At 42.6% G+C, this 16,601-nt stretch overlaps 1 protein-coding gene across 1 annotated transcript in view; it reads left to right on the top strand.

Annotated features, from left to right (window-relative positions):
• Positions 1-2,461: 2,461 nt before the first annotated feature.
• HEXB (hexosaminidase B (beta polypeptide)) overlaps positions 2,462-16,601 on the top strand; it is a 27,380-nt gene continuing 13,240 nt past the window's right edge. The window contains exons 1-5 of the mRNA XM_011959248.1: positions 2,462-2,876; positions 6,488-6,633; positions 10,691-10,756; positions 12,871-12,917; positions 13,170-13,280. Coding sequence (XP_011814638.1) covers positions 2,578-2,876; positions 6,488-6,633; positions 10,691-10,756; positions 12,871-12,917; positions 13,170-13,280 — 669 coding nt within the window. The 5' untranslated portion in view covers positions 2,462-2,577. The remainder of the gene's footprint in view (positions 2,877-6,487; positions 6,634-10,690; positions 10,757-12,870; positions 12,918-13,169; positions 13,281-16,601) is intronic.

Raw genomic sequence — 16,601 nt, 5'->3', positions numbered from 1 at the left:
ACAACGTAAATTGAAGACTGAATCTTGGAAACATTATGCCGTGCTTCCATTGACAGTAAAAAGTGGCAGTGAAGATGGATACTGCAAATTATATTTGTCTTAATTATAAGAAGAGGGGAGAATAGTGTGCCACTGAAGTTTGCTTTTATGGAAGAATTTTAAACACGCACCATGTAGGGGTGGAAAGATGTGATACCTTTCCTCATCCATCATGAGTCATGGCTGACACTTGTATAACAAAAGAGCAGATTAACACAAGGAAAGCATAACAGATTTATTTAATCTGTTTTACATGACATGGGAGACTTCAGAAACAAAAACTCAAAGACCCAGGAAAAGTTGCCTATTCTGACGTTTAGGTTTGATGCAGAGCAGTCAGGCAGAAATGCAATTGGGCAAAAAGGATATGACCAACCCAAGAGTAATAGAGAGGAGACACCTGGCAAGACTTGTCTGTTCAAATTCTTCTTGGCCTCTGTGTGCGGTATTCCTTCCTCCAGGATATGGTGCAGGGCCACTCTAGAACAAAAGTCTTGAGAGCCACTATCAGACAAGGTAGGTCTGAGAACCTATTTATGGCCAGCTCCTACAGAAAGGTACGGCAAGATTAGAGTAATATTTCTAGATTTTATGACTGGCTTTGAGGGCAAAGGGGCTCTAGTTTCTTTTTTCTTTCTGAGACAGAGTCTTGCTCTGTCACCCAGGCTGGAGTGCAATGGTGCATCTTGGCTCACCGCAACCTCTGCCTCCCAGGTTCAAGTGATTCTTGTGCCTCAGCCACCCAAGTAGCTGGGATTACCGGCGTGTGCCACCACATCCAACTAATTTTTGTATTTTTAGTGTAGATGAGGTTTTGCCATGTTGGCCAGGCTGGTCTCAAACTCCTGGCCTTAAGTGATCCACCTGCCTTGGCCTCCCAAAGTGCTGGGATTACAGGTATAAGCCACCGTGCCCAGCAGTGGCTCCAGTTTCTCTGACCCATTTTGAAAAAGAGGAATTCTAGTTTCTATGGCTTGCTTTGGGGAAGAAAGGGGAGCAGGAGAAAGAAAGGCAGGAGAAGGTCAGAAAGATGTTCTGACCCTCTTTTCTTCAGTTCCAAGTATTCAACATGCCAGAGTGCCACACTTTGGGGTCTCATTTTCTGAGGCCCAATAATCATTACATTCTTTTCTTTTTTTTTTTTTCTGAGATGGAGTCTTGCTCTTGTTGCACAGGCTGGAGTGCAGTGGCTTGATCTCAGCTCGCTGAAACCTCCACCTTCCGGTTTCAAGCGATTCTCCTGCCTCAGGCTCCTGAGTAGCTGAGATTATAGGCGCCCACCACCACGCCCAGCTAATTTTTGTATTTTTAATAGAGACGGGGTTTCACCATGTTGGCCAGGCTGGTCTCGAACTCCTGAACTTGTGATCCACCCGCCTTCACCTCCCAAAGTGCTGGTATTTCAGGTGTGAGCCGCCGCACCCGGCCTAATCATTATATTTTTTTGAAGTCTTTCCTTAAAGCTCTTCTACCCTCATTTTCAGAATACTTACTATAGCAGATCTGTAGCTTTGGTCAGCCTAGCGTTTTTTCCTTCTAGTAAGAGAACACCTCTTCTCCCTTTGGCATCGCCAGTCCGTGTTGGTCATGTGACTTCACTGACTCTTTCTTAAGGATGGGTTATGAAATCAAACTAGTCAGTTGGGATCCTTTATCGGGACCGACACAGATGAGCCAAGACATTCTCTCTCAGGATTTCTTGGGCATGCTCTGCCCCAAGGAGTTCTGATGGGAAGGCTTTATTGACTACAGCTGAAGTGCCGTTACAGCAAAGCCTCAACTTAGGAGCAAATAAACTCAGCTCTCATCAGTTATCTGGTGGTTTGGCTCAGAGGAGAGAAGTGCTCCCCAAGCTTGGCTTCTCTGGCTTCACCAAAGCCAGGGACCTAAAGGAGAGCGCCAGTGTTGCCAGCGTGAGCGGCGACCTGGTGCCGGGCTGGCGTCCCGAGCCTGTGCACTGGGCCCTTTTCTTTTTCTTTCCTTTTTTATTTTTTATTTTTTTGAGACGGAGTCTTGCTCTGTCACCCAGGCTGGAGTGCAGTGGTGCGATCTCGGCTCAAGAGATTTTCCTGCCTCAGCCTCCCAAGTAGCTGGACTACAGGCACCCGCCATCATGCTCAGCTAATTTTTGTATTTTTGTAGAGAGGAGGTTTCACCATGTTGGCCAGGCTGATCTTGAACTCCTGACCTCAGGTGATCCGCCCGCCTCGGTCTCCCAAAGTGCTGGGACTACAGGCGTGAGCCGCCACGTCCGGCCAGCACCGGGCATTTTTCTTACTTTAGCCATCCCGTGTTTGAGGTTGCTGTCTGGGCTCTGCTTCTACCCGAGGGCATCCCGGAGGAAATTCTCGAGGTGGCCTGGGCAGTGCGGGCTGGGCGAGGGCGCGCCTGGGGCCTGGAGGCGGAGTCCGGGGCGGGGCGCGCAGTCATCTGACTCGGTGACTCACCCGCGGCCGCGCTTCCTCTGACCTGGCGGGGCGGAAAGTCGAGTCCCGAGGCTCCGGCTCGGCAGACCCGGCGGAAAGCAGCCGAGCGGCCATGGAGCTGTGCGGGCTGGGGCTGCCCCGGCCGCCCATGCTGCTGGCGCTGCTGTTGGCGACGCTGCTGGCGGCGATGTTGGCGCTGCTGACTCAGGTGGCGCTCGTGGTGCAGGTGGCGGAGGCGACTCGGGCCCCGGGCGTCTCGGCCGCGCGGGGGCCGGCGCTGTGGCCCCTGCCGCTCTCGGTGAAGATGACTCCGAACCTGCTGCATCTTGCCCCGGAGAACTTCTACATCAGCCACAGCCCCAATTCCACGGCGGGCCCCTCCTGCACCCTGCTGGAGGAAGCGTTTCGGCGGTGAGCGCTCCCGGCTGGGAGGTGTCCTGGGGGAGGGGAGAGGTGGACCACCCCGGGGCGCTCTGCAGACCCTCACCACCCCACTGCGCAGACGAGGAAACGGCCCCCGGAGCGGGCAGGCGATCTGCCCAGCGCCACACGGACTGAACCCACGCTCTTTCCCCCACCCTTCTACTGCTTCTTAAGGGACACCTTGGGTGCTCAGGAACCCTGGTTTGAGAGCAGGATACTAAGGGGAAGAGGGAGTTTGCTCTGAGGCCTTGTTGGGCAAATGACATGGATGGAGGGGACACCGGTTCCCCAGCTCCAGAGCTGGGGAGGAAAGTGACAGCTCCGTATTTGAAGAACGTTCAAAGGGATACCTTACCCGAAGGGCTTAGACAAGCTCTCTTGAGGGACCAGGAATTCCCCAAAGCTGGCTGTCATTTATAGGCCAATTTCACCCCCTTGCCTCTCCTCAAATCTCCTGGTAACAACTCAAATGGTGGAAGTCCTCAGTTTCGAGCACTGCCTAAAACTCCCCTCTCACCTAAAATCTCTTCCACATAAAATGTGAGATGTTTGCATCTAACTACGTTTCTGCGGCCAGTGGTTAGACAGTATCCAACTTTGTTTCTCAATACCAATCATGTGCCTGCTCTCCCGGCTTCCTCTTTTACAGACCCCTAGATAGCGCCTCTGTCTCTCTCACCCTTTGGCTGCAGACAGGGTGAATTTTGTCATGGGAGTCAGCCAATCACACCATAGACAAGGCAGTTTCCCCTGGGGAGATGTTTGAAGAAGCCACACACTGTCCCTTCAGTGTGAGACCTGTGTAGGTGGGACTGTCCTGAAGGCATATCATGCCCTGCAGAACTGTAATTTGGTGCTAACTGTACTGCCTCCTGGCATTCCCCAAGCCTGTCGCTGTGCCCAGTAGATACTATAGAGCTTAAGTGTGCTGGCAGGACACTGAACAGGTGGGGAGGAAATGCAAAACTAACTGAATAACGTGTTCTGACCCCAGATAGGACAGGTGCCTAGGCTCAAGCTGAAGAGGCCCGAGATGCTGATGGCGGAGATGGTTCATTCTCTACAATCAGAAGGCTCACAGTTTCCTTCTGTTTTGTACAACTAAATGGGTATTATCAGTCCCTATTTTAGGCACACACACTGATGAGCCTTTGGTATCCAATCTGCTAAGGCCAAAGTGGGGTTAATATGTAGAATCAAAGTGTTTGGTTGCATTGGGATATTCAGAAAGATTGCACGGAAAGTACATGAAGGTTGTCTCAGAAGATCACGACTAGGGTTGGAAATCTTTTAAAAACAAACACCCTTATTATGTTTGCCTTGGAGTTCAACTTGTAGAATTGGATTTTCCTTCTGTGTCATACTGCTAAGTAAAACAAGGACTTGGTAATACGCTGAACTGACAATGACAAGAAAGCATGGGTGATGTAAGTTAACAATAGGTAGATAACCAGGACTTGAATCAGCTGAGATGATTTGAAGGCAAGGCTTGGCGTTTCAAGGCAGGTGCGGGTGATTACCTGAAGAGTTTGCCTAATTCATGGCCTCTGAGTGGAGCAGCCATTAATTATGCCTGGTGTTATTAGGAAGCAGGTCATAAAATGTATTAGCCCTTATGGCTAAGATGTGAAGGCATGCATGTGAGCCTTCTAGGAGCTCAGCACGGGCGGTAGCTATCTCAGAGTAAAAGCACAGTGGAGTTGGAAAGATTTGGAAATATGGGTGTTCAGAAAGTGTGACGTGGTCAGGAACACACAGCCTGGGCCCCAGATTGTTCAGAATCACATAGCCCCTGTCTCTGAAGAGCCCAAGTTGTATCACAAACCCTGCTTTGAAACAGTATGTTTTTTGCAGGCAGAGAGTTTGGCTGTTAGATGCATAGCTGCTTCTTCAGCTTCTAGGACAGCGTCCATCACGTGCTAGTCACTCATTTTAAAAAATAAACAAATAGCTTCACTCCTTCATTTCCTGGAAGGCTAAACTAACCCACATACCTTTGACATACTGCTTCACAGCCCTTTGAGTTTTCTGTTAGAATTTTACTACCTAGGGTCAAGGTTCTAAGCCAGTTTCCAACTCTGATCTCGAAGCTGCTGGCAGCTTTAATTTCCTTTTTTAAAAAATTTTAACTATGGAAAAAATACAACAAAAAATTTACCATCTTAACCTTTTGTAAGTATGTAGTTCAGTGGTCTTAATTTGCTTTTTAATCTGTCAAGGTTTTCTGTCAACACCTTCATCCATTCCATTCTCTCATTGGTTAACTTCCATACACTCCCAAACATGTCACAATTTTCCAACCTCGTCTTCTGCGAAAAAGCGTAAGATGTTCTTACACATAAGTAGCATATATAACCTTCTGGCTTGCCAAAATCTGTAAAATATTTAAACAATTGTCCTGAAGCCTATCTGATCTTTTTTATTTAGTGCCTTTACATTTTTATTTAATATTCTGATTTTTGGATACCAAAAACAATTGCTCTGAAGCCTATCTGATCTTTTTTTTTTTTAATATTCCCTGATTTTTGGATACCAAAAACAATTGCTCTGAAGCCTATCTGATCTTTTTTTTTTTTTAATATTCCCTGATTTTTGGATACCAACAAAAAGTACTTTTTTTTTTTTCTTTGTTGGAGACAGAGTCTCACTCTGTCACCCAGGCTGGAGTGCGGTGGTGCGATCTCGGCTCACTGCACCTCTGCCTCTCAGGTTCAAGTGATTCTCCTGCCTAAGCCTCCCAAGTAGCTGGGCTTACAGGCGCCCACCACCATATCTGCTGATTTTTTTGTATTTTTAGTAGAGACGGGGTTTCACTGTGTTGGCCAGGCTGGTCTTGAACTCCTGACCTCATGATCCTCCCACCTTGGCCTCCCAAAGTGCTGGGATTACAGGCATGAGCCACCACGCCTGGCCAACAAAAGATAATTTTAAAGGCTCTGGTGAGAATTCTGGACCTTCTTTTGGGGCTTTATATATAAGCTAGGATACTTTTGTAGGAAGGTAACAGGAACCCTGACTCAATCTGCCTTAAACAGTAAGAAAACTTATTTCACACATTAGGATGTCCAAAAGTAGGAATGTATTTAGGGCAAGTATTAAGTGACTCAACAGTGTTACCAGGGATCCATATTCTTTCCATCTCTGCTCTGTCCACTTTAGTGTAGCAGCAACTGGTCCAGCTCTCACATACAGAGAAACAAAGTTTTCTTGTGATTTGCTCAGAAGAACTCCCCCTAACCCCCACATCCTATCACTGGGCAGAATTGGTTTTTCATTCCCAAGAGTGGTGGATTACCATGATGGTTTTATTATTGGTAATTAACAGGGGCTTCATATGTCACTTCAGAGTGTGGGGAAGCTTTTAAAATTCCCGTGCCTGAATCCCATTCTCATAGATTCTGATTCGGAAGGCATGGACATTGGCATTTTCAAAAAACTTCCCAAGTGATTCTAATATACAACTTGGGGTGAGAATCTCTAGTTGGACTTATAATGGGCAGCATGGATTTGAGGCGTTAACTGCAATGTTACTAGCACATCCATTTTTAAAATTTGGCTAAAATCCTTTTAAAATGTGTTTACATTTATTTCTCAAACAGATATCATGGCTATATTTTTGATTTCTACAAGTGGGATCATGAACCTGCTGAATCCCAGGCTACAGCCCAGCTTCAGCAACTTCTTGTCTCAATCACCCTGCAGTCAGAGTGTGATGCTTTCCCCAACATATCTTCAGATGAGTCTTGTAAGTACCTCTGCAATGTGAGTGTATTATAGCCCAGGTGCTCACTGATGGACTTAAGTGCCAAAAACTGGCTCCATGTTAGGAACCACTGAGTTCTCAACCAGTGAGTTTATGATTCCTATTTTAAAAATAACCTTTGAAGTCCGATTATAAAAGTAGTACATAGCCTTTGTGGAAAATTTGTAAGTACAGTAAATGCAGACGAAGAAGAAATAAATCACTCATAATCCCAGCAGACAGACAGAATTAATCACTGTCATTTTAGGTGTTTTTTTTTTTTCTTTTTTTCAGAGTAAAACATTTAAACATTTTACATAGACATAGATACAAACATGATAAGCATTGAGATGAAAATGGCAGTAATTCTGTACATGTGCTTTTTGTATTTTATATTTTTGTATCATGCTTTTTTGCAAAATACATTATAAACATGAATTTCACTAGTTTTCTGTGATATCATTTTCAATGGCTGAATAATGTTCTGTCACTATGGATAAGCTGAATTGGCTAATCTGTTTTGAACATCTAGGTAATTTCTTAACTTTTGTCTTTGAAAACATCTGTTTGTATCCATGATCTCTATTTATAATCTATAATTTTACAAAAGATAATGCAGAGCTTGGGGGAGAGGGTGGGTACAGCAGTTTCATTTGATTGACAATATAATAGACATTTAGCTGTATGATTTTGTCCTTGTTGTTACCTAAAACATTATTCTCTAGGGCTTTTCCCAAATTGTTTTAGAACAAACAAGTGGACGTGCCTTTTCTATAGGGTATACTGCCTGAGAATAATGTGGAATTGCACCAAGGCATCAAAGAAGAGCAGTATAAGGACATGTGTAATATAAGATTCGTGCAAGAGACGGCAGACAGGGGAACTGAGTGTAAAGATAGAGGCCAGGCGCTGTAGCTCACACCTATAATCCCAGCACTTTGGGAGGCCGAGGTGAGTGGATCATTTGAGGCCAGGAGTTCAAGACCAGCCTGGCCAATATGGTGAAACCGCATCTCTACTAAAAAATGCAAAAAGTCAGGTGTGTTGGTGCACACCTGTAGTCCCAGCTACTCGGGAGGCTGAGGCGGGAGAATCACTTGAACCCAGGAGGCAGAGGTTGCAGTGAGCCGAGATCATGCTGCTATACTCCAGCCTGGGGGACAAAGTGAGACTGTCTCAAAAAAAAAAAAAAAAAAAGATAGGATGCCACAAATTTAGAGCAAAGAGCAACTCCGTTACCCCCAGACTGCCTCACAGTTAAGTACATGTCTTCAGCCTGCTGGTTTAGATGAAATTTCCCAATAATACATCTCTTTGAAAAATAGCTTGCTTTCTCTTCAATTCTGTAGCTATTCTTAGAAGAGAAATAGGAAAATTCACCAACGTCAGGTATCATTTCAGTTGATACTCAGCACTGACACCACGTGAAGTAGGTTTTGCAACCTGAATTGAGATGAAAATGGTCATTACGTTGCCAAGGAATCTTTGCTGTCCTTTGGCAATACAGATAACAGATTGTAAATTCCACAAAATGAAGTATCGAGACTGGAGAGTCATAGCTTATCTTTCAGTCAGTTCTACAAACCCTCTTTATTCTGAAAGGGAAGTTTCTTGAGACAAGGTGATGGTGAAATTTTTGGCTGAAGAATAAACTAGTTTTTAGTTTTTAAACTAGTTGATGATGATGATAAAAGTAACACATATGAATGGAAATAAGATATCAAACATCCAGAGTGGGAGGACATGTTGGAGGAGGTGACACATGTTAAAGCACCACTATTTATTAAAAATAAAAATATGCATGCCCTGAGAAGTGGACTAGTTTTTACTGCAGATAAATGGACACATAAATCAAGGGTGTTTGATTCTGTTTGCCTGTAATGTGAAGAATTGTCAGCAAAACTCAGTATCCATCAATAGAGGAATGGCTGAATGCATCTTGTCAATCTGTACTCAATAGTATGATCACAACAGTTAAGAATAAAGAAGCAGTATTACAGCGAATACACATGGAGAACTTCCAAGTTAAACTGCTGAGTTGAACAAAGCAAGCTGTATAATTATGTGTAGAGGTGGACCCCATTTATATATCGACACACACGTAAAGCAATACTATTCTCCTTCCATGTACATCTATGTCAAGCCTAAGAAAGAAAGGAAATATAAGTATTTCCTCTGAGGAAGGTAGAAGGAGTTGGGTGAGTATCTCAAAGGAGATTTTAGCCTTATCTATAATGTATTATTTTTAAATAGAATATATAGATATGTTATTTGTATATTCACCCTCCAAAACAAATGTATTTATGGTGCAAAAAGATACAGAATGGGCTAACTGAAAAGTCAATGATATCATTCCTTTCACACTTCAGGGAACTGATCGTTGTTAACACTAATAACTTGGTCATGAAGTAAAAATGGAAATTCTGTAGCTATGTGTTCATATATTTAGAAAACCAAATTTCTAATTGTTATATGTATTTTCCACTGAGTTGAATTAGTCCTTTTTAATATCAGCCAGTTGTCAGCTATTAAAAAATAATTGGTATTAAGTATATGTAATATATTAATGTTTTTGAGGTGACTCTGGCTATTTCTGGAAGATCTCAAAATATGAATGTGGCAAAAAAAAAAAAGTTTTTAAACAGTGACCAATGGAGCAGTGAGCTCTAGGTAGCTGATTAAGATTTTGATACAGGTGGGGTGAAGTGGCTGACACCTGTAATCCCAATACTTTGGGAAGCTGGGGCCGGTAGATGGCTTGAGCCCAGGAGTTCAAGACCAGCCTGGCAACATGGCAAAACCTCGTCTCTACAAGAAAAAAGAAAAATTAGGCATGGTGACACATGCCTACAGTCCCAGCTACTTGGGAGGTCGAGGCTGCAGTGAACCGTGATCATGCCACTCCACACCTGCCTGGGCAGCACAGTGAGACTGTCTCAACAACAACACAAGAATTTGCTATAGATGTAGAGGAAACATAATTAGACTATGCTCATAAATAGCAATATAGTTCTTAGCCTGGCACTGGCTGACTCATCTAATGGAATGTGGTTATCGAATGGAAAAGGCTATCTTGTCAGAAGACTGTCACCTGAGATGCTCATACTATTGATAGAGCACTTTTGCCTACCTGCAGCTAACTACTCTGTGAGCATCTGAATGGTGGTGGTGGTAGAAGGTGATAAACCATCATAGAGGACATAGTATGAAATCATTAACCTTCAGCCCTTAGGCATCTTTGCTGTGGCAAAGTCCACAGCTGTTACACCCTTTAGCTTTCAATCTCTTTACCATCTGTGGGTTTACTATGTCTGGTTGGTTCCACTCCAGACCTCTCTAAAAGACTAAGTGACTATTGGGCCAACCTTAGAATGTGTTTCAAAGATTGAAAGATTAGCCTCTCACCAGAAGCAGCTAACTGGAGTCCCATTCTGGATGATGTGAACTTTTAATTGAGTGGGACAAAGCTAAACTAAGCTGAAGGGATTTGGAGAGTAAGTCTTAAGGCAGGTTTGGATGATACTGAGGGAAGGTGCGTGCAGGGCAAGTAGAAAATTCTGAAGGCAAGAGTGGAGATAACTCTCTGGCCTTAAAGGGAATAGATTTGAGTGACACCTAGGGCGTTACCAAGGATTAGTAGGAACTGAGGAATTTTTGCATTTTCAACTAAACTCTTAGCTTAACTAGGACCCTACTCTGTTGAGAAGTTGGAGAGACTAACTCTCTTGGGAAGATGAAGAAACATGGAGATGACACCCAAATTCCTGTCTTGAGTGACTCAAGTGACTGGATGGTGGTGCTGTGACTCACTGAAATAAGGAACACAGAAGACCAGCAGGTTGAAGTGTGCGGAGGAGGGAGGGAAGAGTTCTGTTGGGGCATGTGGAGTTGAAGGAATCCACAGGACATCCAAATGGAGATGTACAGGAGGCAGAGAAATAGGTCATGTGCTTGGGAGAAAATAATAGTCCAGAAATATCAGTGACATGTTTAGGAAACTTATTGTGTGTCATTGAGGGATTAACAAAAGTATGTGTGTGATTTTAAATCCCCACTACAGATACTTTACTTGTGAAAGAACCAGTGGCTGTCCTTAAGGCCAACAGAGTTTGGGGAGCATTACGAGGTAAGTTCCGTGCAGTTTCACTGTTACTGTCCAGTAAAGGAAAATTTTCAGTTGGTGCTTTGTGAGATCAAGCACAGCAAACCTTTGCTGCCTTGGATCCTTTACAGAATGCTTTGTTATGTAGTTCCAAAATTATTTCCATTGAACATATACTACGTAAAGCATGGGAGAGGTCAGCACAGTGGCTCACATCACTTTGAGTCAGCACTTTGAGAGGCTAAGGTGGGTGATGATTGCCTGAGCTCAGGAGTCTGAGACCAGCTTAGGCAACATGGCGCAACCCCATCACTACAAAATACACAAATTAGCCGGGCATAGTGGCATGGACCTGTAGTCCCAGCTACTCTGGACGCTGAGGTGGGAGGATTGCTTGAGCCCAGGATGTTGAGGCTGCAGTGAGCCTAGATCACAGCACTGCATTCCAGCCTGGGCAACAGAGCAAGACCCCTGTCTCAAAAAAATACAAGTAAATAAATATAGCATGGGAGAAAACTCATCTGACCTCTCAAAAACTGTTTGAAGGTTATTACATTCCCACAGTGCTGTAATTCACTGATGCTCTTTGGACTGTAATGTTTATAGCACTACACATGGCCCCAACCTCTTCTGATGAGGGAATTTTGTTTCAGCTATCGCTTCTGTTGACTTCAGAAGCATCTCTCTTCCCTAATTTCAAATTCCTGTGGAGTTAGAAGCATAACTAAATTTGTATAAGGAGCAGTATAAAAAGGCAAATGTGCTATTGAGTTGGTTAGAGGCAGTGGGCAGGGAGTAACTTGAAAAGCTTTTCTTGAGAATTTCAGGGTCTGAACTTCAAAGTTTGACATCAGGACATTTGCTCTTCAAAAGTTTCTTTTACCTTTCTAGGCAGATAAGATACTGTACTGACTTCCAGATAGAGTTTTTAGAAAGGGAATTTTAAAAAATATGAACTAACCAAATTTATAGTCATTAAAATAAAGGCTGGGGGCCGGTCGTAGTCATTCACACCTGTAATCCCACCACTTTGGGAGGTCCAGGCAGGCAGATCACTTGAGGTCAGGAGTTCGAGACCAGACTAGTGAACACAGTGAAACCGCATCTCTACTAAAAATACAAAAATTAGCCAGGCGTGGTGGTGCATGCTTGTAGTCCCAGCTACTTAGGAGGCTGAGGCAGGAGAAGTACTTGAACCCAGGAGGCAGAGGTTGCAATAAGCCGAGATCACGCTGCTGCACTCCGTCCTGGGTGACAGAGCGAGACTCCGTCTCAAAAAAAAAAACCATAACAACAACAACAAAAAAAACCAGTCTTGCGAGTATGCAGTGACTAGATTTCTACTCCAAGAAGTCCGTATTTTCTGTTTACCATCAGACTTTCAGAGTAGTGTACTCTAAACTGATCATTATTGAATGTAGTGTCACTTAACAGAAACTTTCAAAGTTATTCTTCCCAGCATGAACCTGTACTTGACGAGTTTGGGGAGAGAGGAAGGCATAGGAAAGATGACTGTACTGTTCTTAGGATAAAAATTCCCTGGCCATATAGCTGTCAGCTAGAATGAGGAATCTGAATAAAGTCAAGGCCGTTTAGAAGAATTAGCCTGTCAACTGGTATATTCAGGGAATAATCCACTTGAGTAAAAAATGTTCAGAAGTTAGTCTTTACAGCTATAAGTAAAACGCTGTATATTGTAAATTGGCCTTTATTTATAGTTTCATGGTTTTTCCAGCCATTTTTCCCTGTTACATTTAGGTACCTTCTAAAAGTGACTATATTTGATTATAAAAATTCTCTCATAATGCTATAAATTTATTAAGAAACTGGTATTTTATTAAATTACTATTCTTCTTTTGTGTATATTGGAACAAACGCCAGGGTATGGGTACAATGAAGTAAAGCACTTTTATTAGATGAGAAGTGCAATGGATTTTTTTTTTAATTTGGCTTTGATTTTAGAAATTATGGTAGAGGGTATAGGTGTAGGTATAACAATATATTTTAGAGGATACAGGTATAACACTATATTTAATTATATTTGCCTTACCTGGTTATGAGTCTGATTGAATAATATAGCTTTTATCATCTCAATTTGTTTGTTTATAAATTAATGCAATAAATTTTACTTTCCTCAGGTTTAGAGACCTTTAGCCAGTTAGTTTATCAAGATTCTTGTGGGACTGTAAGTATGATTATTATGTTACTAAAAATTGTTAGACAAATTACTAATAGAAAAAAATGTAACCTGTTTAGCTGTTTCCTGAAGGTTTCTTTTCCCCAGATATTTATCTTAGCTGGTAAATGTAAATTTCATACTTTTTATTGTTCTAAATTAATATTTTATGAAACGCTTGTATAAGTAGCTGTAGTCTTCACTGAGTTCAAGACAACAGAAAATTCTAAAACTAAACCAAAATTTGATTTTGTCTTATAGTTCACCATCAATGAATCCACCATTATTGATTCTCCAAGGTTTCCTCACAGAGGAATTTTGATTGATACATCCAGACACTATCTGCCAGTTAAGATTATTCTTAAAACTCTGGTAAGTAAGTACTTCATTCTAATCCATCGTCTATTCTGAAGGTGTCTCCTTTGTGTTGTAACTTTACGTTGGTTATTATTGGTAGGTTGGAATGGGGGAATTTGTATAAGCACTGGACATTCTTTCCTCAGTCCCTAGTGTATTTCCTCAGCTGTGATGTGGAGGTCCCCTTGAGAGTCACCCTCCTGTTTGCAGTGCGAGAGCCATGTATAACATGTATTTAGCCAAGACTGTAAAGAGAAAGTTTAAACACTGCCCATTGGCCGTTTACATATACTCCCTTTTGTCAAATCATGTGTCTAGACTTTTGGTTAGGAATACATGGCCACCCAGGTGCGGTGGCTCACACTTGTAATCCCAGCACTTTGGGAGGCCAAGGCAGGTGGATCACCTGAGGTCAGGGGTTCGAGACCAGCCTGGCCAACGTGGCAAAACCCCGTCTATACTAAAAATACAAAAATTAGGCATGGTAGTGTGCGCCTGTAATCCCAGCTACAAGGGAGGCTGAGACAGGAGAACTGCTTGAACCCTCCCAGGGTGGAGGTTGCAGTGAGCCGAGATCGCACCACTGCGCTCCAGCCTGGACGACAGAGCAAGACTCCATCTCAAAAAAAAAAGAAAAGAAAACACGGCCACCATACTTCTAGTTAGTGCCCTTTAAATTTTGTGACCTACTCTTACTTTTTTTGTAAGTGACATTAGAAAGGAGTCCAGGTGCTCCTTTATACCTAGGGAACTATTCCAAAGGAATACAGAACCTCCAGGGTGGTATGGGTTAGGAAGAAGGTTGACAATAACTGTTTTCTCCTATGGGCTTTTTTTTATTGGTTTAATCCCCACCATCACCTGCCAATTTGTAGGGGTGGGGAAGTTTCTGCTCATGTTTTTTTGCACCTTCACCTGATCATTTATGATGACACTATGCTATATGCTATTTTAAAATTGTTATTATTTTTTTTTAGTTGAAGTCTCGCTCTCTCGTCAGGTTGGAGGGCAGTGGTGAGATCTTGGCTCACTGCAACCTCCGCCTCCCAGATTCAAGCAATTCTTCTGCCGCGGCCTCCCAAGTAGTTAGGATTACAGGTGCGCCACCACACCCCACTAATTTTTGTGTTTTCAGTAGAGATGGGGTTTCACCATGTTGGCCAGGATGGTCTCAATCTCTTGACCTTGTGATCCGCCTGCCTCAGCCTCCCAAAGTGCTGGGATTACAAGCGTAAGCCACCACTCCTGGCCTAAAAATTATTTTTACATTTACATTACACTCTGCAATTTTTCTCCAAAAGACACTCTTGTCACTTTTAAGAAATAAATGCTTAGTGTAAAAAGTTTAAACAATATAAATATGCAAAAATAGGCAGTCATCCCATAATTTCATTTGCCAAAGATCGACATACATTTTTATGTCCTACTTATCTCATTTTAGACTTAAAAAATGAATATATTAGGCAGGGTACAGTGGTCACGCCTGTAACCTCAGCACTTTGGGAGGTGGAGGCAGGAGGATCATTTGAGGTCAGGAGTTCGAGACCAGCCTGACCACCATGGTGAAACCTGTCTCTACTAAAAATACAAAAAATTAGCCAGGCATGGTAGTGCACGCCTGTAATTCCAGCTACTTGGGAGGCTGAGGCACAAAAATCACTTGAACCTGGGAGAGGGAGGTTGGAGTGAGCCAAGATTACACCACTGTACTCCAGCCTGGGTGACAGAATGAGACTCCATTTCAAAACAAACAAAATGAATATATTAACATATACAATGTGACTTTTTAAAAAACTTAAATTAGACCGTACTTTTGCTATCCGCCCCCGCCTTTTTTTTTGTGAGACGGAGTCTTGCTCTGTTACCCAGGCTGGAGTGCAGTGGCACAATCTTGGCTCACTGCAATCTCCGCCTCCCGAGTTCAAGTGATTCTCTTACCTCTGCCTCCCAAGTAGCTGGGATTACAGGCGCCCACCACCACACCTGGCTAATTTTTGTGTTTTTGTAGAGGTGGGATTTCATCATGTTGGTCAGGCTGATCTTGAACTCCTGACCTCAAGTGATCTGCCTGCCTTGGCCTTGCAAAGTGATGGGATTACAGATGTGAGCCACCGCACCTGGCCTTTGCTACCCTTTTAACAGTTGAATATTTCACTTTATTTAACTAGTTTCATGCTGATGGACATCTAAGTTAATTTATTATAAATGCTACTGCAGAGTGTTTTTACACATATATATTTGTACACTTGTCAAGATTATTTCTTGAGGATAACTTCTTAGAAGTGGATTTCCAGGCTTAAGATGTATATATTTTAATTTTTGGTACATTTTAACTTTTGGTATATACTGTCAGGCTGCCTTCTAGACAGGTCGGTCATAGCCACATATGCTTGGCCAACAGTGTGGTACATCTTTGCCATGTTTGTTGCTGATCTAATGATAAAATATATCTCCTTGTTTTAATGTGCACTTCCTTGCTTTTTAGTGAATATAAGACTTTTTTTTTTTTTTTTTACAGATTAGCTATTTGTATATTTTATATTATAAACTATAAGTTTCTTTTTCTTTTCTTTTTTTTTCTTTTTTTTGAGACAGTCTCGCTCTGTGACCCAGACTGGAGTGCAGTGGCCCGATCTTGGCTCACTGTAATCTGCCTCTTGGGTTCAAATGATTCTCGAACCTCAGCCTCCTGAGTAACTGGGATTACAGGCATGCACCACCACACCCGGCTAATTTTTTGTATTTTTAGTAGAGACAGGGTTTCGCCATGTTGCCGAGGCTGGTCTCAAACTCCTGAGCTCAGGCAGTCTGCCCACCTCGGCCTCTCGAAGTGCTAGGATTACAGGCATGAGCCACTGTACCCAGCTGTATGTTTATTTTCTATGTTTACTTTGTCATCTAGAGTGTGAATACCTTCTTTATTGGTTTAATGTTTTAATGTTATATTTGTCTATGGATTGTGCCACTGATACTTTTATATTTGCTTATATATATATATTATTTTTAAAATTAATTTAAATTTTTTATATTTTAAAATAATTTTGTAGAGATAGGGTCTTATCATATTGCCCAGGCCAGTCTCAAACTCTTGGTGTCAAGTGCTCCTTCCACCTTGGCCTCCCAAAGTGTTGGGATTATAGGCATGAGCCACCACACTCCACCTTATATTTACATTATATACTTACCTATCATATATTGTGAAATTTTTCTAAATTTGTTTTAATAACTGTGTCTATAATGCCTGTAGACTTAATTTATTTTTTGAGACAGAGTTTTCCTTTTTTTTTTTTTTTTGAGATGGAGTCTTGCTCTGTCGCCTAGGCTGGAGTGCAATGG

Source organism: Colobus angolensis, unplaced genomic scaffold (genome assembly GCF_000951035.1).
Source record: "Colobus angolensis palliatus isolate OR3802 unplaced genomic scaffold, Cang.pa_1.0 Scaffold49, whole genome shotgun sequence".
NCBI classification, from domain to species: Eukaryota; Metazoa; Chordata; class Mammalia; order Primates; family Cercopithecidae; genus Colobus; species Colobus angolensis.
The sequence above is the reverse complement of the archived record's forward strand: the minus strand, read 5'-3'. Positions and strand labels throughout refer to the sequence as shown.